General features: G+C 65.5%; 1 protein-coding gene across 10 annotated transcripts in view; it reads left to right on the plus strand.

Annotated features, from left to right (window-relative positions):
* BAHCC1 (BAH domain and coiled-coil containing 1) overlaps window positions 1-20609 on the plus strand; it is a 61238-nt gene extending 40629 nt beyond the window's left edge. For 4 of the 10 annotated variants that reach the window (XM_057501806.1, XM_057501807.1, XM_057501809.1 and 1 more), the window contains 22 exons: window positions 249-357; window positions 663-871; window positions 1099-1257; window positions 1512-1708; window positions 1869-2199; window positions 3140-3970; window positions 7818-8014; window positions 8154-8290; window positions 8840-8968; window positions 10983-11124; window positions 11747-12018; window positions 12778-13321; window positions 13532-13639; window positions 13725-13872; window positions 13950-14064; window positions 14151-14262; window positions 14348-14456; window positions 15113-15232; window positions 15337-15510; window positions 15637-16820; window positions 17517-17753; window positions 18324-20609. In XM_057501806.1, the coding sequence (XP_057357789.1) occupies window positions 249-357; window positions 663-871; window positions 1099-1257; window positions 1512-1708; window positions 1869-2199; window positions 3140-3970; window positions 7818-8014; window positions 8154-8290; window positions 8840-8968; window positions 10983-11124; window positions 11747-12018; window positions 12778-13321; window positions 13532-13639; window positions 13725-13872; window positions 13950-14064; window positions 14151-14262; window positions 14348-14456; window positions 15113-15232; window positions 15337-15510; window positions 15637-16820; window positions 17517-17753; window positions 18324-18530 (5771 nt within the window). In that variant the 3' untranslated portion in view covers window positions 18531-20609. The remainder of the gene's footprint in view (window positions 1-248; window positions 358-662; window positions 872-1098; window positions 1258-1511; window positions 1709-1868; window positions 2200-3139; window positions 3971-7817; window positions 8015-8153; window positions 8291-8839; window positions 8969-10982; window positions 11125-11746; window positions 12019-12777; window positions 13322-13531; window positions 13640-13724; window positions 13873-13949; window positions 14065-14150; window positions 14263-14347; window positions 14457-15112; window positions 15233-15336; window positions 15511-15636; window positions 16821-17516; window positions 17754-18323) is intronic. The other 6 variants (XR_008997510.1, XM_057501814.1, XM_057501812.1 and 3 more) reach the window with 6 other exon arrangements.
* Window positions 20610-20855: the final 246 nt, after the last annotated feature.

A 20855-nucleotide genomic window follows, 5' to 3' on the forward strand; every position in this document is an offset into this window, starting at 1 on the left:
CCCTTTGCAGGGAGGGAGAAAGGGGTTGCTGACCTGCCCTCGTCTGCCTGGCCTGCCCCACCCCTGCCCCCAGAGCCCACCCGCTCTCCATACCCACCCCGGGCAAGCTCCCTGAGGCCCGCAGGGCAGGAGACCCTTCCTCTGCTCATCAGCCCCATTTGGTTGAAAGTGGGGTCCCTGCTTGCTACAGCTGCGGGCTCCCCGCCTGCCCCAGCCCTCTTCCCTTCTGCTGTCTCCCACCCGTGCAGCTGGCGGCGGACCCCGCCCCACCCACGCGCTGGAGCTGGAGGCCGACGAGGACAGGGCGCGCCTGTGTGAGGACCGCCTGGGGCTCGCTGGCCGGGAGCTGCTGCTGCAGTAAGGACACAGGACCTTCGCGGGCAGGGCCAGCCAGGCCTGAGGGCTTGGCCCGCGGGATACCAGGGCCAGGGTGTCAGGTTCTGCACCGGCCTTAGGCAGGGCTGTGCACCCCGTCCCCAGGCCTTTCTGGGCTCCCGCCTGTGTCTGCCAACTCCCCCGCTGCCGATGCCTGAGCCTGGGGTCTCCCCATGACCCTCCAAGCCCCCTCCCTCTGAGGTTGATGGCCACAAGATAGGGTCGAGGAGTCAGGTGAGCCCTCGCCCACCCCCCTCCCACTTCCACCTCCCGCCCATGATGTACAGGGACAACAAGGACCTTGTGGAATTCACCCGGATACACCCGCCGAGTGGCTGCCCAGGAGACCTGGCCCCTCACCTCATGATTGCCGGAGGCTCCTCCCTGCAGGGCAGCCAGCTGGGTGGGGACCCGGCCTCCCACCCCCACCCTGCCCACCCCCCTTGGCTGCCGCGCACCCGCAGCCCCTCCCTGTGGATGGGAGGACATTCCTACGGTCAGTGCTCCAGGGCAGGTGGGGGCAGGGGGCTGGGGGTCAGCCAGCTGGCCCTCGCAGGGCAAAAGTTCTGTCTGGGCTTGGTGGGGGGGCTGGCCTGGGGCTTGCCTGGGGCAGACCGGCCCTTAGCCTCTTGTGGGAGGCTTGAGACTGGCGTGGATCCTGGCCAGTCTGGGGTCTCTGCTCCTTGCCCAAAAATGCCTGACTACTGTGCCCTGTCTCCCCAGGCCTTGGGCACCCCGCCCTGCACCAGAACCTGCCCCCCGGCTTCCCCACCTCCGTGCCCGGCTCCATGCCCTCCGTCTTCCCCCTCCCCCAGGACAGCCCTGCACAGCTGGTCATCCTGCCCTCGGAGCCCTCGCCCCACACTGCCCCCCATGCTCTCGGTAAGGGGGCTCCCAGGCTAGGCTGCTTGCATGTGGAGCTGTCTGAAGCAGGTCTGAGGAAGCGAGCTGTCGGGTGGGGGTGGGGGTCAGGGTGAGGGCGGTGAGGCCAGCACAGTGGCCAGGGCTCGGGAGGCAGGTGTGAGGTGGATGGAGCTGGAGGTGAGTGGGGGAGGGGGCCAGCACAGGAGGCTAAGGATGCAGCCAGGCACCCTGTCCTCCCCTGGGGCTGACGGCTCCCCGGCCCCTGCCCACAGCTGATGTCATGGACCAGGCCTCGCTGTGGCCCCCCATGTATGGGGGCCGGGGCCCTGCCCCACACATGCAGCACCCGGGCCAGCTCCCTGTCTACTCACGGTCCCAGCTGCTGCGCCAACAGGAGCTGTACGCTCTGCAGCACAAGCAGCCGCGAACCGCCCAGGCCCTGGAGCTGCAGCGCACCACCCAGTTCCAGGTACCCACCCCGCTGCCACCCCTAGCTGGGACCCGGGGTGCCACTTGCTCCCTCTCCCCACACCTGACCTGGCTGGGCCTAGGCATCCCCACTGCACAGCCAGCGCCAGCGGTGATGCCCAAGCTGGGGAGCCAAGCCAGCTCAACTTCTCCCCCCACAGCGGAAGCCGGAGGACCACCACCTGGAGCTGGAGGAGCCGACCCAGGAGACGACTGCGAAGTCTGCCCACAAGCCAGTTGCCTTAACCCCCACAGCGAGGGGCACCCCCTCAGCCCCCACCACAGGCCCTGCCACGCTGTCACCCTGCTGCCACTCACCCACCCCAAAGCCCCCTGCCAGCTGCCCCACACCACCGCCACGTCCCCGAGCCCTGTGCACTTTATCTGTCTGCCCTGTGGGCAGCCCGGGGCCAGGCTCCAAGCTGCCCACCACTGAGGACAAGCATGGAGAGGGCCGGCGGCCTGGAGCCGACCTCAACCCATCGGAACCAGGTGAGAGCGGGAGCGCGGCCCTGGCCTTGGCTGCCCCCACCCCCCGAGGCCTTTCTCCTGGTCACCGCACGGCAGGGCAGAGTTGAGTTGGGGGCCGCCTGGCTTGGCACCTTCAAGGGTACCCTGGGCTACCCAGCCCCTGGCAGGCCCCAGGTCTCCACTGCCCTTCCTGGTGACCCAGGAGACCCTGGAGAGCTCAGGGTCCCTCCAGACCAGCCCCTGGCCGATGGGCAGGAAGAGGGTCAGGCCCTGTGGCCAGCCCTGGCCGTCTCCGTGAATGATGAGGTGTCTGGCCTGCTCAGGGTGGTGGCAGGATCCGTCCCCAGCTGCAAGTCTGGGTCCCAGCAAAGCTGAACGAGGGCCGGAGGTGCCACCTGCTTGGGGCCCACGTGGAGGGGGTCCTGGCCCCGCCGAGGCCTCTGCAACCCGCCCTCCGTGGCCAGCTGCCCGACAGCTATTTGATTCTCTCGGAATTAGGCTGAGAGTTTACACTGGAAACCCGCGCAACAAACATAAAACCCGCCCCAGTTCCACAGTAAGGAAACCAAGCCAGCAGAGATTTTTTTTTTAGGACTTTTTTTCTTTTCTTTTTTTTTTTTTTTTTTATTGCAGTTAATGGGGCGTAATGCCTCCGACAGGCTGTCGGCTCGCTCTGGTTCAGGGAAAGCCCTGATTCCAGAATCTTGTTTTAAAACCGCTCCTTTTCTGGTCAGCCACACCACACCATGGCAGGGATGGCCCCTGGGGGCCCCGAGACTGTTATAGGAGCCAGGGCGAGGGTCCTCAGCTAGCCCCCGGGTTCCCACTGCCCCTGCTCTCGCCTCACACGTTCCGAGGGCGGAGGGCGGGCTGGGCCTCCTCCTGGGCACGGGTCTCTCGCTGTCTGTGATGGGGCCACCTGTGCCCAGGCTGCTCTCCTGACAGCGCCCCTCTTTCACAGACTGGCCTCCCGGATACGCGTGCCCTGCAGCCGGCTCTGGCTTCGCCCTGTCCCGCAACGTGCACTCAGCTGACCTCTCGAACCCCGAAACTATGCAAGCCGCTGCCCCTGGGGCTCAGCCTGAGCAGGGGAGGACGTTCCTGCCCGGGGAGCCACCCCCCTGCAGCCTCCAGAGCCAGCAAGAGACTGGCCTGCCCTCAGCGGCTGGGGAGGCCACCCAGGACCTTGCCGACACCTCCCACCCTGCCGAGCAGGGAGCCCCGGGGAAGGCAGCAGACCCCAGCCCGCTGGAGGGGCTGGGAGAACTGCAGTGTGGGGCCCTCCTTGAGGGAGGGGGCCCCGAAGCCCCTGGCTGGGCTAGTTCTACTCAGGGAGGGGCTGGAGAGGAGAGGACCCCAGTGGAGGGCAGGGAAGGGGCAGAGCAAGGGCCCTTGCTGGGGGCTGGCCCCCAGGCCCTGGGGCAGCCAGCGAGGAGCCCAGGGGCCCTGAATAGGGCCGAGCGGGGCCAGCAGCAGGTCCCTGGGGAGGCAGAGCTGGAAGAGGAGGCCAAGTTCGAAGATGACGGCCTGGAAGAGGACACAGAGGGTGACTGGCGATTGGCCCCGAACATCTACCTGCGCAGGACGCTGCCAGGCTTGGACGCCCTGGTGGCAGCCACCATCGACTTGGGGGACCTGCCTGGCATCATCCCCCTGGACCCCCAGCCCCCTGCCCCTGCTGGGCCCCCCAGCACTGCCCTCCTGCCCCATAGCTCAGGAACTCATGGAATCGCCCTGCTCAGCGAGCTAGCCGACCTGGAGAGCCAGCCGCAGACTGAGCCTGCTCTGCAAGGTGAGCGCTGCCCCCTGAGAAGCCTCCGGGCCCCTGGAGCCAGCCCCCCAGGCACGGGTCAGGGCCAGCTGTCCGGGTCACAGCCTGCAGCTCGGCTGGCCCCACAGCATGGTCCTGCATTTGCCCCTCTGCCCACTGGCCCTCCATGCCATGTCTCTGTAAGCCCTGGCTGCTGGTGGGTCCCCAGGGTTAGGGCCCTTGAGGCCAAGACTGTGCCCTGAGGGTGGTCTCAGAGGAGGGGCCTCTTGGGAAGCCCCTCCTGTTGCTGAAGATGCTCACAACGCCCCGAGGGGGGCACAGTTGGCCCTGGTCAGCCCGTGTCATGCAGGAGGGCGCGAGGCCCACGGGGGCCGGGTGGTGGGCAGGCATCGCAGCGCGGATTGTGCTCCGCCCGCGGGCTTCCAACCCAGCTTCCCACCACCTCAGGCTCCATGCTCCTGGCCCTGGGCTGCCTGGGCTTGGCTCAGGGTGCTTTGGCCCTTACCTCCCACCAGAGGAGATGGCACGAGACTGATCAGATGGTCCCACCTTAGGACCCCCATATCCCCCATGTCCCCCACAGCCTCACCAGGCCTGGAGGCTGGGATGCCAGCAGTTTATGCTTTGGCGCTGCTGCGGGAGGAGATGCCCTTCTTCCCGCACCCCCAGGGCCCAGCATTCAGGCACAGGGCATGCCCTGCAGCGAGACAAGGGACCAGACCCAAGGGCCACGTCCCTGCAAAGCAGCTCCAGCCCTCTGCCAAGCACCCAGGACCCCACTCTGGCCCTCCTTGCTGCCCAGGCACTCCGCTAAGAGAAGCCCCTCCTCCCTGCCAGAGCAGTGGCCCTGGGAGTCCCCGGGGAAGCCCCCTCCCCAGGGAGCACCTCCAGCCTGGCATTGTGCTGCACTGGTGTTGATAGAAGGAACCCCACCAAGTCCTCAGGACGGCCTGCTCGTTCTCCTGACGTGTAAGCCCTCACTGTGCTGCTTGGAGATAAAGTGAATGCTCCTGAATTTTCCCAAAGGCCTCTGTCACTCCTCTCCTGGAGGGGGCCCCATCCACTGTGCCGAGGGGAGTAGCCAGGGAGCCCTTACAGTCAGGCGCCCACCGGACGCCACTGGGGCTTGGGGCTGCAGGGTGAGGCAGGGGTGCCTGGGCAGGCCCTGTGTGCATGTGGCTGGCGGGAGTGCGTAGAGCGGATGTCAGGCTCCGTGTGTGTGGCCACCCAGTCTGTGCATGGGCGTGCCTGCTGGCCCAGTGCCCGCTCGCTGAGTGAAGGCTCACGTGTGCACCACGTGTGCTCCAGTGTGGCTGTTGCAGCTGCCAGCCGGCTAGGCGCTGCCAGCGCCAGGGTGTATCGGCCATGCAAGCTGCATGGCCTGGTCTCCACTGCCCCCTGCCACCCATGGGGCCTCACCCCTCTTCTGCCCCAGTTCATTGGTACAGGTGTACGTTCATTGCTCAGGTCCAGAGCAGTTCCCTGTAAGCACAGTGGGCACTTTTCCTGAAGTTACTAGGACATCAGCCCATTCTTGCAACAAGTCACAAAGAGCAGAGCGGGAGCCTCCTGGGAAGCAGGGGCTGAGAGGGCAGAGATCTCAGAGGGGCCCCAGGAGGCCCCCTAAGGCCAGGCAGAGTGACTGCTGGGAGTCCGGATGGGCCCCCAAGATATGGAGGTGAGGAGATGATCAGGTTCAGGAAGTCGACATGGCCCCTGGGTCCCACAGCCAGGTGGGGTTTGAGCCTAAGCCCCACCCTTGCTGACCTGGGCACCCAGCCCCCTCCAGCAGGCCTTAGCCTCAGGTCCCTTGGTTTGCCACCACCCGGCTCAAGTCCAGGGAGCTTAGCGGGCAGGCTGCCTGACCCCCAGACCTCTGACCTGGACACAGGGACTTGGCGTCAGGCCAAACCCTGCGGGGATGGGGGCAGGTAGCCAGATGTTTCTTTCGTCTGGCCTTGGATGGTGGGGCCTGCTTGCAGTGGCCCGGCCCTGAGGCCCAGAACACCCCGTGCTGCATTCAGAGGGGCTTGCCCAGAGGTGTAGTGCCCACTGGGCCTCCCATGAACCCCAAAATTTTGGGAGGCCCAGACCCTGTTCCTCCTGGAGCATGAATGCCCCTTCTTTCCCCAGTGAGCCTGAAACCAGGTGATGGGCCAGGATCCCAGCGTGTCCCCAGACCACCCCCATTTTGAACTGCCATCTCCCTGCCCCCCAACTCCCCACCTTGCCTGGCAGGGCTGTGGTGGAGAGGCCCTGGCCCCCGCTGTCATCTGTCTGCAGAGCCCACTGCCTGCCTGGGCAGCCTAGCCCCGTGCCTGGATATAGGGACTGGAGGCATCCCGCTGAGGCGGGGGGTGGGCAGTTACTGTCTCTCCCTCTCACAGGCCCCAGAACTAGAGGGTCATGAAGGGTGTTGCCCCATCTCCCCAGACCAACCACCGCCCCAGACTCGCGGACTGCAGAGCCTCCGCAGGCGTATCCTGAGGAGTGGGTGGGGGCAGGAGCAGAGAGGCTTCCCGTGATCCCAGTGACTCCAAGATCCAGGAGACCCTTCGGAGCTCTTAGCTGAAATGGGACTTGCAGACAGCCCTGCCCAACTGCTGGTGGGGGAGCCGCTTGGCTCGCTGGGAAGAGGAAGCCACCCGCCCTGTGCCGCCAGTCCCCAGGCACTGCTGACCCGGGAGCCCACCTGGGGGCTGAGGGCCTCCGGCGGCCTTGGCCCAGAACTGGCATCTAGATATTTGCGTTTCTGGCACCAGCTCTGCTTTGTGCCATACTGAGGGTGGTTTCTCCCGGCGGCTCCTTCACGGTGGTGGCAGCCAGACACTTTCCCCTCTGAAGTCATCAAGCATTCCGCAGGGAGGTGCTGTGAAATGGGAGAATATCCCGTTCCTCTTCGGGACTCCCTCACACTTTTGTTTCTATCAGTGTGACTTGTGGATTCTCATTCTCTTCAATCGGTTATAATTTGTCACCGCTGCTATTTAATTTTTGATGATGGAATTGGCTCAGGCTTGGCCCCCTCAGCCGGCCCAAGCCTGCACTGATGTCCCTGTCATTCTCTGAGCGCTTCCTCGCTCACCCTATGCCTCCCTCGTCCCTGGACTCACCCATTCCTCTGAGGAGCCGGGTCCCTTTCCTCAGAGGATGGTGTTAGAAGCCAAGTTCTGGGTGTTAGGTGTGCACATCAGCTCTGGGGTGTTGCTGCTCACAGGCCCTCTCGGGAGACAGAGCTGACTGCCCTGGAAATCCCCACTGCCCCCTGACACCGCCAGCCCCGGGTCCCATCTAGCCCCACAGGGCTCCTTGCTGGTCCCCGGCTGTAGCTCCTGGAGGGCTCAGCCTGCTCATGCATGCCCAACCCGCCATCTCTGCCACCACCCTGTCCCCGTGGTTGCACTTGGGTGTGGAGTCTCCACTCCACGTCTCCCCCTGGAAGGATACTGCCCTCCCTGGCTCAGCTCTGATCCCTCGCCGAGCCATCCCTCGCCATCCCACTAGGGCTGTGACACCCGGGTTTGGTTTTCATGAATGTGGGAATAGAGGCAAGCACACAAGCAGTTTCTGTTGGAAGCCTGACAAGCCATGTGCCTTTGTTAAGTGGTTTGGGCACTGCCTGGAGGGCTTGTCCATCCCAGCTGGCCTGGCCTGCAGCAGCCGGGGGACCAGAAGCCGAGACAGGTGCTGTGCCCCTGCCCCAATGGCATCTTGCTGCTCCAGCCGCCTCATCCTCATCCTTGGTCCTCATGTCTTCGGGAGCCTTGCGGGTTCTGGGCTGTTCTGAGATGCAGGTTTACATCAGGCACTTCTTGAAGGGCAGTGTGTGCCTGTCTTCCACATGCACTGACCCTCGTGTCCCCCACAGAAGAAGATGTGCTGGCCTTCAACCTGCAGCGCCTGGCCACCCTGGCCTCAGCCTGGTCTCTGGTGGAGGCTGCTGGCCTAGACGTCCCTGCCTCCTCAGCTCAACCCCCTGCTGCCAACCCCAGCAGTGCCCCCACGCTCACCCCCCGCATGCAGATCCTGCAGCGCAAGGACAGCTGGACCCCCAAGATCAAGCCTGTGAGTGGCAGGCCCTGTGCTCCCATTGCCCAGTGCTATGACCCAGGGGGACCCCTGGGCACCCAGGCTGACTACCCACCCCCGGCCCCTCTGAGAGGCCCTGGCCAGGCTCACAGGCCCCTGTGCTCCTGCCCACCAGGTGTGCCCGCTGAAGGCCGCCATTGACCAGCTGGACACGCAGGAAGTAGAGTTGCGTGTGCAGCTGGCAGAGCTGCAGCGGCGCTACAAGGAAAAGCAACGGGAGCTGGCCCGCCTGCAGCGCAGGCACGACCGCGAGTACGCCCCAGCCTGGGGGAGGGCAAGGGGGACCCCCGGGTTCAGGCGCGCGGTGATGGCTCCACACAGGCCAGGGCTACTCCCTCATGCAAAGGAGCCTCCGGGCTGGGCTGGGCTGGAAGCTGGGGTCCAGGAGGGTCCCCAGAAGCAGCACAGGGTTGAGGTGCTCACCCAGCAGAGAAACCAACTGGGGTGGGGGTGATGCTGATGGGAGAGCCAGGTGGGTAGGGTGTGGGTGAGGATGGCAGTGTGAGGGGGGAGGCAGGGCTGGGAGGCCATGAGGGAGCCCCTGCAGGTATGGCAGCCGGCGGGAGCTCGCCTGACCTGTGCTTGCAGGACAGCTGGAGCCGGGAGGTGGGGATGGTGGGGACAGCGGGGAGGGGCCTGGCCCTGCCCTCCCTCTGACCCTTGAGGGCCAGGCTCCCTGGGCCAAGTCTTGAGAGAACCTGTCCCCCACCGTCCGCAAAGGCTGTGCCCTCTGCTGGACCCCTGTTAGGGAGCCACTGTGGGCAGGTGTAAGCCTCTGACTGCCCCTTCTGCCGCCCACAGGAGAGACGAGAGCGCGAGGAGCCCTGCAAGGCGAGGGCCCGGGAGGCCCAGGAAGCGCAAACACACCAGCTTGCTGCCTGCCCTGCGTCCTGGGGGTCAGCTTCCCAGGGGCGACAGCAAGCAAGTCAAGTGAGTCCTGTGTGCATGGGCCACCTCGGGCTGGAGGGCATGCAGTGGGGTGAGCCTGACCCAGGGAGCCCTGGAGGCCTGGGCACGGGCTCCTGGGCTGCCGGCAACCCCTTCACAGCCCCTCCTGAAGACCCAGCTCTTTCCCCAGCATGCTGGACCGGGGCGTGTCCAGCAGCAGAGCCCAGCACAGACGTCCTCTCTCTGCCCACTGTCAGCCCTTGGCCCTGGGCTCCTTTCCGCTCAGAAGCCACGGGGGGCCTGGCGCACGGCCACACCAGCTCCACACACCTGGCTGGGCTGGGCGGTGGCATCACCCCCACGCGCGCCCCAGGCCCTGGCCCAGCCCCCCCGAGTGTGAGGCGGCATTGCATAGAAGCCTCTTTATCTGCACTGTATAAAGTCGTTGGTCACGCTGCCGTGCCGCTCACGGCTGCCGGCGCAATGTTATTATCCATTACCCGCCCCTCGCAGTCGTTGGCTCACTCCCGGGCCTGGTATAATTGTCCTTCTCGGCTACAAATTGCCTCTCCCGGCAGGCCCATTTGCATAAATCCTCCGAGCTCCTCCAAACACGATTGGCGCGCGCGTGTGCGCACTGCATCAATCCTGATGATTCGGTAATAATAGTTAAATCGGCACTAAATGGTTCCTTCAATTAAGACAGAGGCAAAAAATTAATCTCAGGGCTTTATGTCACAAAACATTAGCAAATGCAGAGAAGGTTACAGGGAGAGGGAGTCCGTCGCCTGTGGGCCTTGCAAGGATGGGCCATATGGCTGGGGGGCCACCCTGAGCTGGCCCTCCCCCTGCCCAGGTGTCACCCCGCAGGGGGCTCCAGGGGACTCTTTTTGAGAAGCAGCCAGCACGGTGGGGGCTGCTGGCCATGGGCCCTTTGCTCTTGCCTGCCTGGCACCAACCCCCGGCCCCAGCAGCCCACTCTAGTGCTTGCATTGTGGCCACTTTCTCCACTGACCCCAGGAACAGGCCCCGACTGAGGGCAGCAGCCTCAGGACAGGGAGGGAAACCAAGTCCAGGGCCCTCCCTTCCCAAGGATGGGCTCCCTCCTGCCCCGCCCTGTGTGGGCCTCCTCCCTGCTGCGGGGGCCCTGCCCTCCTGCAGCTGCCCGTGGCTGTGGGCACCTCCGGCCCAGCCTCCTCTCCATGGGAAGGCAAAAGAGAACCAGGGCCCTCAACCTCCGTCTGAGGCTCGTTTCATTCGTGCCGTGCAGTGGAGAAAGAGGCAGGTGCGAGGCGCAGTCCCAGCCCCCGTCTGGCAAAAAGACAGGCGGCCAAGCCCCGCCTCACACCTGTGGGGCACGGAGAAAACGAGTGTGTGCCAGTGGCTTCCCGGGCTCCATCTGGGAGAGGGGTGGCGGAGGGCAGGGTCCGCACGGTCTGCAGGGTCCCTTCCCTCCAGACCTGGAATCGAACGTGGAGGACAGAAGCTCCGAGGGCTCTGGGCCTGCAGTGGGGGTCCCTGGGCACGAGTTTCTCAGGCCACTGCCCCCATCCTCCTCCTCCTGGCAGCAGCAGAGAGGGTGGGAAGATCACGCTCTCAAGAGCGCCTTTGTCCCTGATGGCAGCGGCAGCTGGCCTCTGTACCCGCCCCGGCCTTGCAGAGGCGCCGCGCTCACCACGGCCGTTCTCAGGTAGAGCGGCCGGGGCCAGGGCCTGCCACACAGCGGCCAGCCGGCCACTGGGCCCTGGCTCCTGAGCACTGAGCTGCCCCTCCCCAGCCCGTGGGCAGAGGCTGGCTGGGAGGTGGGTGCCAAAGGGTTCCGCGGTGGTTCGGCCCCCTGCCCTGCAGAGGCTCCTAGGAGCCTGTCCCAGGAACACAGCCTTGGCCAGAGAAAGAAGCAGAGCCCTCAGGGGGGTAAAGGGGGCCTCCTGGACATGCGGCTGTGCCCCATGACCCACCGGGGTGCCCTGGCTGCCACTGCAGGGACTGTCAGGGGACAAGGCCTGGGGTGCCCAGGTGTGCTGCATGTGGCCCATGCCCGTCCCCGTGCCCCCAGGGCAGTGCGGTCCAGCCTGAGCCTGCTGTGTGCTGAGCTTCGGGGCAGTGACGAGCCCGGGAGGAAGCACCGCCGACTGGAGAAGGGCATCTACGCGGGCCTGCGGCCTGCCTCCACCTCAGCCTCTGCCTCGGCCTCCGTGGTGAGTCCCAGGCCGCCTCACCCTCTGGCTCCGGGTGCAGGATGTCGTCTGCAGACGCGGAGGCAGCCCTATCCCCTGAACCTGCTGGTGGTGCTCCGGGCTGGCTGTGCTCCGTGACAGTCACCCCTCAGCCCACCTGCAGAAGAACAGGAAAGAATACGTAGTACAGGTCACAGAAAGATGTCTCAGGTGCAAGGTCCATGCCGTCCATGTTGACAGGTGCACACTTGGTGTAGTGGGGGCCCCCTATGGGTGCCAGCACCCCAGTCCTCCCTGCAGCAGGACACCCCCACCCCACCCCTATTCCAGGGTCCTGGGAGGGACGGTGAGGGGGACGTGGCATGTTGTCCCTTTCTCATCCCTCCCAGAGCAGGAGGCTGGTCTCGCCCAGGACACGAACAGACATCTGGGCCCTGGCCTCCCGTTCCTCAGCCTTAGTAGGATTGGCAGCCTTAGTTGGAGTGGCGGACAGGCAGGCACAAGCACCAGCTCCAGTGGAGGGCGAGGCCTGGGGAAGTGGGACCTTGACGGTTGAGCATTGGCAGAGGGGAGGCTGGAGGCCCCCGGGCTGTGGCTCCAGGTGGGGCCCGGTGAGGTGCAGCTGCTCTCTGCCTATTTGCAGGAGAAGGTTCGGTGTAAGAAGAGCAGCAGCCGGGGAGAGCTGGTGTCCCCAGGGGCCCACAGGGTGGCCCAGCTGAAGCCGAAGGTCAAGAGCAAAGGGCTGCCCACTGGCCTCAGTCCCTTCAGGCGTAAAGAGGCCGCCCCAGGGGGTCGCATCCGGAAGAAGCTATCCCGGGCCAAGAGCACCAAGGTTTCTGGGGTAGCCCGGCACCGACAGCCCACTGGTGATGCCGGGGCCCAGCCCGTAGGGGCCACAGCACATGAAGCAGGCAAGTCTATGGTCCCAGCACCACAGCAGGGCCTGTGGGCCACGGTCACCCAGGGGCTGCAGGAGAAGGCTGGCAGGGGCTGGGACGTCCACCGGAGCTGAGTCAGGGCACATGGAGTGTGCCAGGCCCAAGGAGGACCTCCTGCTGGCATAGGCCGGGGAAGGAGACCCCACCCAGGGCAGAGCCCAGGGGCTCTCTGTGCCCCACCCCCACGTCAGGGGCCAAGGGGAGGAAAGGAGCCACTGGACACATCCTGGGAAGGGGGCTAAAAATAGCCCTTCGGCCTCTCGGGCCTGCCTCCCTGCGGCGTCCGGCCGGGCTGACCTGGAGGAGTTATCCGGCCCCCAGCGAACACATGTGTCCAGGAACAGGAGCCTGGAAAAACAGACACTTCCTCCCCGCCAGGCCTCCCTGAGAAAGAACAGAGGGGGCGGTGAGGAGTCAGGAGGTGGTCTGGCAGGAAGGGGCAGGGGCTGCCCTGAGGGGGTGCCCCAAGCATGCAAAGCGGCACCCCACTGCCCAAGGCGTTAGAAAGGCGGGCAAAACATCAGAGAGAGGCACCTCCCAACCCTGTCCAAACACCCTCACCTGAGCTCCTGGTCCAGGTGCCTGTGCCCCAGAGCAGCCCGGGGTGACCGTGATGGGGCTTCACTCAGCACCACAACATATCCACATGCATGCCGAGGTTCAGCCCCCTGACTCCACCCCAAAATGGTGCTGCTCCGAGGCTGAGTCATCTGGACCCCCGCCTCCCCCCAGGCAGTGGTTCTGACAGTGAGAGCGAGGGCCTCCTGGGGACAGAGGCGCCCCCCAAGGAACCTGGGCCGGCGCTGCATTCAGGGGCCAGCTCGGCCGTGCTGGGGCCCTCGCCCTCCTCCGTGGTCAAGATGGAGGCCAACCAGAAGGCCAAGAAGAAGAAGGAGAGGCAGAGCTTGCTAGGTAACCCGGAGGCTAGGACGGGCTGGGGCCGGCCTGCTGGGGGCCGGGGCCCCTGTGACGCCCCCCCGCACGCAGGGGCCTGCCGCCTGTCCAGCCCAGAGAGTGGCGTCAAGATCAAGAGGCGGACGGTGAGGGCCAAGGGGAGCTCCAAGCCGCAGCGGGCCCCGGGGCGCGGGCCCCCAGGCAGGAGGACCGCAGTGGGCAGAGCCAGGGGCAGCCTGCGGGCAGAGCCAGGGGCCACTCCCAGCCGGGACACCCTCTTCAGCCCCGCCCGGGCCTTCACCTGCCGGGAGGGGAGCAGCAAGCTAGCCAACGAGCGCCTCAAGAGAGCCACCCGCAAGAGCACCGTGCTCCCGCCAGGACTGCGGGTGAGGCTGGCGGGCATCTGAGTGGGCACCTGAGAGTCCTGAGCCCGGCAGGGGCGGGGGCAGATCCGGAAGGCCTGCGGGGACCCTCGCGCCACCCTTGCCCTGCCCTGTGCCCCCTGCCCAGGCCGGCCTGAGTCACACCCTGAGCTGGCTGTGGGCAGGGAGGTGATACCGCCCTCACCCCAGTCCCTCCAACCTGCCCCCCAACAGCGGAAGAACGGGGCCCTGTCCATCGCTCTGTCACCCCGCAATGCCAAGGCCATCCTGGGGGAGGGCAGGAAGGTGAGCAAAGCGAAGCGCAAGGCTGCCAGCCAGCAGGTAGTGTCCCCGCCCCCGGGCATGCAGCCAGGGCCTGGCCCTCTCCCGCCCCCTCCTGCGACAGCTGACCCCTGTGGGCCCTCAGGGCAAGGGCCGGGCGGTCAGTCGGCTCCTGGAGAGCTTCGCGGTAGAGGACCGCTTCGAGTTTGATGACAGCAGCAGCTTCGAGGACGAGGAGGAGGACGAGGAGCAGGCCGGGGGCCCCCTGAGCGCGGAGCAGAGCGCCGCCCTGGGTGAGCAGCCGGGAGGGGGCGGCCAGCGAACGGGAGGCGGCGGGCGGGGCCGGGCGGTGACGGCCCTGTCCCCCCAGCACGCTCATGCGCCATCCACAAGGAGGACCTCCAGGACGGGCTGCCTGTGCTGGTCCCCAAGGAGGACAGGCTGCTATACGCGGGCAGCGTCAGGACCCTGCAGCCCCCCGACATGTGAGGCGCGGGTGTGGGCAGGGAGGGTCGTGGGCGGGGTTGGGGGGGACCGCAGGCCCCTCACGCTGCCCACCCACCCCCCTCAGCTTCAGCATCGTCATCGAGGGAGAGAGGGGCAACCGGCAGAGGGTCTACTCGCTGGAACAGCTGCTGCAGGAGGCGGTGAGGGGCGGCCCCCAGGCCCGCTGCCCCGGGGAGGTGGGCCTGGCTGCACCCAGCCCTTCCCGGCGCCCCTCGCCCGGTCCTGCCCGTGCCCAGGCAGCCGCCCACCCCCTTCCCACAGGTGCTCGATGTCCGGCCCCAGTCCAGCAGGTGCCTGCCGCCCGGGACAAGGGTCTGTGCCTACTGGAGCCAGAAGTCTCACTGCTTGTACCCGGGCAACGTGGTCCGGGGTAAGCCGTGCCCAAGGGCCCCCAGTGAGGCTGTCAGCCCCTCCCTCGGGCAGAGCTGCCTATGGGAGGCCCCTCCGATGCCCCCCGGAGTGCCTGGGGAGGAACCCTGCTTCCCGGCCAGAGCAGGGCAGACAGAAGACGGGATCGGCCCCCCAGTCTCCAGAGGCAAAGGGGTCTGTTGGGTGGGGACTCCAGCCCTCCCGAAGGCTCGGCGGGGAAGGGACCCAGAGCCCCAGTTCAGGGATGGAAAACCAGTGACAACTCCCGTGGGGTGGACCCTCCTGATCCCCCATGCAGGGCACGTGGGCCCCCGGGTCCGACGCGTGGGTGGGCAGGCAGGCGGCATCCGGGGGGCCTTGGGCGGGCATGCATTTCTGTGCATGAGTGAGTGTGGGGCTGGGGCTCTGGGTCCCTGCTCGCACCTAAGGGTGGGGGTGACGGGTGGTGGCGATGCCGCCGCTTCAGGAGGTGGAAGGAGACCGTTGTCTCCCCAGCGGCCCCAAGGTCAGACGCGCAGGGAGCAGAATCGTCCCGGAATCACTTGTTAGGTGCCTGGCAGTCCTCCTGTCCTCCTCTCACCCCGGCCACCCAGCAGCCAGAGAGAGACCCCTGGGCCCCGAGCAGAGGGCCATGTGCTCAGGCAGCCTTGTCCCCAGGCACCTCCAGCGACGAGGAGGAGGACCTGGACTCCGTGCTGGTGGAGTTTGATGACGGCGACACGGGCCACATCGCCGTTTCCGACATCAGGCTGCTGCCCCCGGACTTCAAGATCCAGTGTGAGCCCTGGGGCCTCCCCCGCGCTGACGTCAGGCTCCCCAGGAGGGTGCGAGGGGCAGCGGTCGCCCCGTGGCCCAGCACTGAGCCCTGGCCTTCCCTGCAGGCACTGAGCCCTCCCCCGCCCTGCTGGTGTCCAGCGGCTGCCGGAGGACCAAGAAAGCTTCCTTCACGGCCCCCGCACCCAGCGAGGCTGCTCCCAGCCTGTCCCCCAAGGCACATGATGGCCCCGAAGCCTCCAAGACCCCTGGGAAGAAATCCATCGGCAAAGACAAAGCTGGTACTGGGGACGGCCAAGAGCCCAAGTGGGCAGAGCACCCTGGTTGGGGTGGGAGACCAGGCGGTACAGGGCCAGGCGGGGGGCCTGGGCAGGTGGTACCTCTGACCCTACCTGGCCTCCACCCAGGCAAAGCGGAGCTCCTAACCTCAGGTGCCAAGTCCCCCTTGGGGGCCTCCGACCACTTCCTGGGCCGCCGGAGCAGCCCACTGCTGAGCTGGTCCCCGGTGGCACAGACCAAGCGAAAGGCTGTGGCCGCGGCAACGGTGGGCAGCAAGGGACCAGGCATGCTGCCGAACCTCTTCCAGCTCAACGGCAGCGCCAAGAAGCTGCGCGCCCGTGAGGCGCTCTTCCCCGTGCACAGCGTGGCTGCACCTGTGTTCGGCAACGGCTTCCGTGCAGATTCCTTCAGCAGCCTGGCCAGTTCCTACGCGCCCTTTGTCAGCGGAGCCGGGATGGGCCTGCCCGGGGGCGCCCACAAGCTGCTGCGGGCCAAGAAAGCGGAGCGGGCGGAGGCCGAGAAGGGCGGGCGGCGCAGGCCAGGTGGAGAGTTCCTGGTCAAGCTGGACCACGAGGGTGTGACCTCCCCCAAGAACAAGAACTGCAAGGCCCTGCTCATGGGCGACAAGGACCTGGGGCCCAAGCTGGGGCGGCCCCTGCCAAGCCCCAGCTACGCGCACCCGGCCCTCGTGGGCAAGGACAGGAAGGCGCGGGCACCCGCCCACCCGCTGCCTGTGGGCCTGGCGCTGCGCAAGTTCGCCGGCCAGGCCGAGTATCCGCTGCCCTGTGACAGCGACTGCCACAGCTCCTACTCGGACGAGGAGGACGACGGGCCCGGGCTGGCCCCCGGCGTGCCCGCCCGCTTCCTCGCCCGCCTGCCCGCGCCCTCCTCCTCCTCGGGCTCCTCGACCTCCTCCTCCTCGGGCTCCCTGTCCACGTCCAGCCTCTGCTCCTCCGACGACGAGGGCTCATCCTACAGCTCTGAGGACGAGGACCCGGCCCTGCTGCTGCAGACCTGCCTCACGCACCCTGTGCCCGCCCTGCTGGCCCAGCCCGAGACCCTGCGCGCCAAGGGGGGTGGCCCCCACGTGCACGCCCAGCGCTGCTTCCTCGCCAGGGCCGCGGCGGGCACGGGCGCGGGCACGGGCCCCGGCAGCAGCAAGTCCAAACTCAAGCGCAAGGAGGCCCCGAGCTTTTCCAAAGCCAAAGAGCTTTCCCGGAGGCAGCGGCCGCCCTCCGTGGAGAACCGGCCAAAGATCTCAGCCTTCCTGCCTGCCCGGCAGCTCTGGAAGTGGTCCGGGAGCCCCACACAGGTGGGTGGGCCGCCGCCTCCCCGCCCCCAGGAGCCCCGGGTGCCTGGGGAGGGGGCGCGCGTTTCTGCTCCTTGGCCCCCTCTCCCTCTCTCTCCTGTTTCGGGTTGTTCTATTCAATTTCAACCAAAAGAAAAAAGGGAGATTCAAAGGAAAAACAAAGTGGCAGCCGTAATCCAGCGAGGTAAACAACCACCCTTGTTGCTCCCCTCCGAGCCCTTTGCCAGTGTGATTGTGGAAATGATTTTTGCGCCCCGGCATGCGAGCGTGCCCTTCTCTGGGGGCTGTGGCCGCCATCTTCCGACTTCCATAGGCAGCGCAGCCAGCGCGGGGAGGGAGGCAGAGCGCTCTGCTGCGGGCGCGAGATCTCTGCCAGCGGGCAGCTGTTCGTAAACAGCTCTGTGGAGAACATCTCTGGGCTCTGCCCTCACACCTCCAGCGCCAGTGTTCATTTAGTCCCTGTCCACCTGATGTCGTGACCCGTGTGCAGGGCAGAGCCGCGGGGCTGGCCAGGTCCTGGGTCTGTGGCTACCGCCTGTCCCGCCCTCGAAGGTGCCCACATGCACATTCTCACACACGCCTCCCCGTCTTCCCCACGTGCTCTCTCTGTCGTCCTGTCTCTACTGTCTCCCAGCCACCACCTGTCCCCAAGACCCCTGGGCACCCTCATCACCCCTGCCTCTGGGTGTCTCCCTGCAGAGGCGGGGCATGAAGGGGAGGGCCAGGAAGCTGTTCTACAAGGCCATCGTCAGGGGCAAGGAGACGCTGCACATCGGGGACTGCGCCGTCTTCCTGTCGGCCGGGCGGCCCAACCTGCCCTACATCGGCCGCATCGAGAGCCTGTGGGAGTCATGGGGCAGCAACATGGTGGTGAAGGTCAAGTGGTTTTACCACCCAGAGGAGACCAAGCTGGGGAAGCGGCGGAGTGATGGGAAGGTGAGGGCTGGGGGGTGTGGACAACAAGGCTGCAGCTGCCTGCAGACATCCTGTTGCGTCCCCCACACCGGAGGCCTCTGGGCCCAGGGCCCGGGCAGGCTCTGCAGGAAGCCACACAGCCCAGGGCTTGGGCCCCAGCACCAGACCGCCTCCTCCCACCGGGTCCCTTTGGCTGCACCGCCATAGCTTCCTAGAAATGCGTGAGGGTTTCACTGTGGGGGCTGTGACCACGGCAGCACGTGGCACTGAGTGGGTCCCACCCTCAGTAGCCCCTCCCCACCCCACAGGCCCTCTGCTCCCTGCCTCCCATGCCAGCCTGAGACAGAAAACACCCCAGCGAGCTCCCCCATCTCCCCCAAGAAAAGCCCATGTTTGCAGGTGGCTCAGAAACAAGTGTTTCTCTAAGTCTGCTGGGCCAAAGAGTGTCCCAGGCAAGGGTGCCCAGCCATACAGCTAAGCAGCTTTTCCAAGTGGCCCTTCCCGAACCCGGGGTGCATCCTGGGGTGGGTGGGACAGGCTGACCGAGGCCGGCTGCCAACACCACACACTCCTCGCCTCATTGCCTGGCAGAACGCACTGTACCAGTCCTGCCACGAGGATGAGAACGATGTGCAGACCATCTCCCACAAGTGCCAGGTCGTGGGGCGCGAGCAGTATGAGCAGATGACACGGAGCCGGAAGTGCCAGGACCGGCGAGACCTCTACTACCTGGCAGGCACCTATGACCCCACCACGGGGCGCCTGGTGACAGCCGACGGCGTGCCCATCGTGTGCTGAGCCTGCGCCCGGACTGTGCCCAGGGGTGCCAGGAGCATGCGGCAGGAGGATGGCTGACAGGCGGTGGTGACCCCGTGCCGCCACGCGAGCCTGTGCCCCGCACCTCGGAGGGGCACATCTGAGCAAATATGCAAACCCACCAAGGCAAGAACCAGGCTTCCCTCCTGTTTCCCCGGGAAGGAGAGAGCGCCGGGGCCTGGGAGCCGCGGCCTGCCCGGGGCCACAGCCGCTCTGCTGTCCCGCGGCAGGACCCGAGAGATTAGAATCCAAGCCATATTTTCCCTAGTACCTCCGACTGTCCCCACCAGGGCGAGCCGAGTCAGGTGTGCTGTCTATTTATTTCTCTATGTAAATATTGTATTTCTGCGGGGAAGTTTTATGGAAAAAAAAAATGGGAAAGATTTTTCCCCACACACGTGGTGAGGGGATGTGTGCATGGGTGTGTGCGTGTGTATGTGGGGGAGGTTTTGTTCTGGGGTTTCTTTGAAAATGCACTGTTGTCCTCAGCCTAGCTGAGTTCCGACGCGGCTTCTGTGACTCCGAAGGTGGGTGGAGGTGGGCGCCCTGGCTGCCCCGCTGACCCTTGGAGGGCCTGCATGAGATGGAAGCCACACCCGAGTGTATTTCCTTCTAATCCATCTCCTAAGAAAGAAATCCTTTTTTGGGGGGCATGGGGGCAAGAAAGAGGGTCCCTCAGGGGGATACGGGGTTCTAGAGGCTAAAGTGGAAGCCAGGACCATCCGGTCCTCTGGCCACAGCACAATAGCAGCCATATGTATCTTACCTCTGTTTAAAACAAAACAAAAATGAACAAATATTTTAAAGTATAGACATGAAAAAGTGATGTTTTGATCTCATTTACTGAATATTCTAAGTTTTCTGATTTCTGTTTCAATGGCCAGTTTGGCCTCCACTAACAGCAGGGAGGGGACCAGCCCCATCAACACTTGGAGGTTTCCAGGCCTTGCCTGTGGTCACGCGGCAGGCAGAGGGCTTGCTGGGCTAGCTTGGGGCATGGAGCAGGGATCCCCCCGCCCCGCCCGAGCCCATGCCCTGGCCCCAAGTGCAGGGAGCACCCCCCAGGGGTCTCTTTACCCCTACACCCAGTACCACTGGGCTCTGTGGTGCCGGGTGGGTGCCCCAGACCCACAGACCCACCTGGCAGCCCCAGAGAACTTGCCGCCTTCCCCAGCAGTCAGGAGGGACAGACAGAACCAGACCTGTGGACCAACAGCCCTTGTCCTCAAGACGCGCTGAGGGCTGTGTGCCCCCATGCCCCACCACACCGAGGTTCCCCAGGCCCCACCAGGAGCCCCGGCAAAGTCCCACAAGTCAGCCACCGCTCCTTAGGGTGAGTTGAGTGACCTGTGGACCCACAGCCCAGACCAGGAAACGAGGGGTGTCTGTGGGTGCTGAGTGCCCCCGTCGGCCCCTCAGCCCCCTTTTATTTTCCACCAGGACCCCCCCAGCCCCTCTAGAGCGCCCTCCTCCCGCTCCTGGTGGCCCCGCGGGAAGCGCCAGGACAGGGAGAGGCCCCCTGCACCCCAGCGTCCCTCCCCCGCCCCGACTCTCCTCTCTGTCTCTGCACAAGTGCAATATTTCATTCCTGGTGGTCATCCGGGAGGTGGCGGCCAAGGTCCTCTCACGACTGGGGAGGCAGAAGGTGCCGAGTGGAGAAGACGTGTGTTGTGCAGAGGCACCGAGCGGGGCGGCCCAGCTGCAGCAATGAGGACTGAGGGCTCTTTCCCACCCCGAGCACCGAGCTAAGGGAAGGCCTTTCCCGGGCCCCCTCGCTGATTCTTCCCCGCCTGCTGGGCTCCCTCTGCCCCCTCCCTTCTCCTGCTGTGTGCGTGTGGACGGTGCGGCCCTGCCCCGCTGACCATGGTTGGACCTGGCAAAAAGCACGATTATTGTAAATGTGTAAACTAAGAGGATGGGTGGATGTTTTTTCAATGTAAACACTAAAACAAAACACACACAAAGGTTTTATGAACAGCAAACTCTATGTAAAGGCATTTTAGTATTAAATTTTTTATTGATAACTTGCTTAAGAATAAATATATGAACTATTGTACAGCTTTTCAGTCTTCCAGAATCCTACCTGCGCCTCAGCATTCATGTGCACTTGAGACAGTGACCCCCTGGGGGCCCCAGTGGCTCAAGGGCCTTCGCAGATGTGGCCGAGGCCTGAGACTGGGGCATCCGGGTGAGGCCCGCCCCACGTTAGCCAGAGCAGAGCCCCTTGGGCCGCAAGGGGAACGTGTGGCCAGAATGGGCCTGGGATGGCCTTGGCCTCTGAAGCCCCCAGGACACGGCCCCTTTCCT

This window comes from Manis pentadactyla, chromosome 4, assembly GCF_030020395.1.
Source record: "Manis pentadactyla isolate mManPen7 chromosome 4, mManPen7.hap1, whole genome shotgun sequence".
NCBI classification, from domain to species: Eukaryota; Metazoa; Chordata; class Mammalia; order Pholidota; family Manidae; genus Manis; species Manis pentadactyla.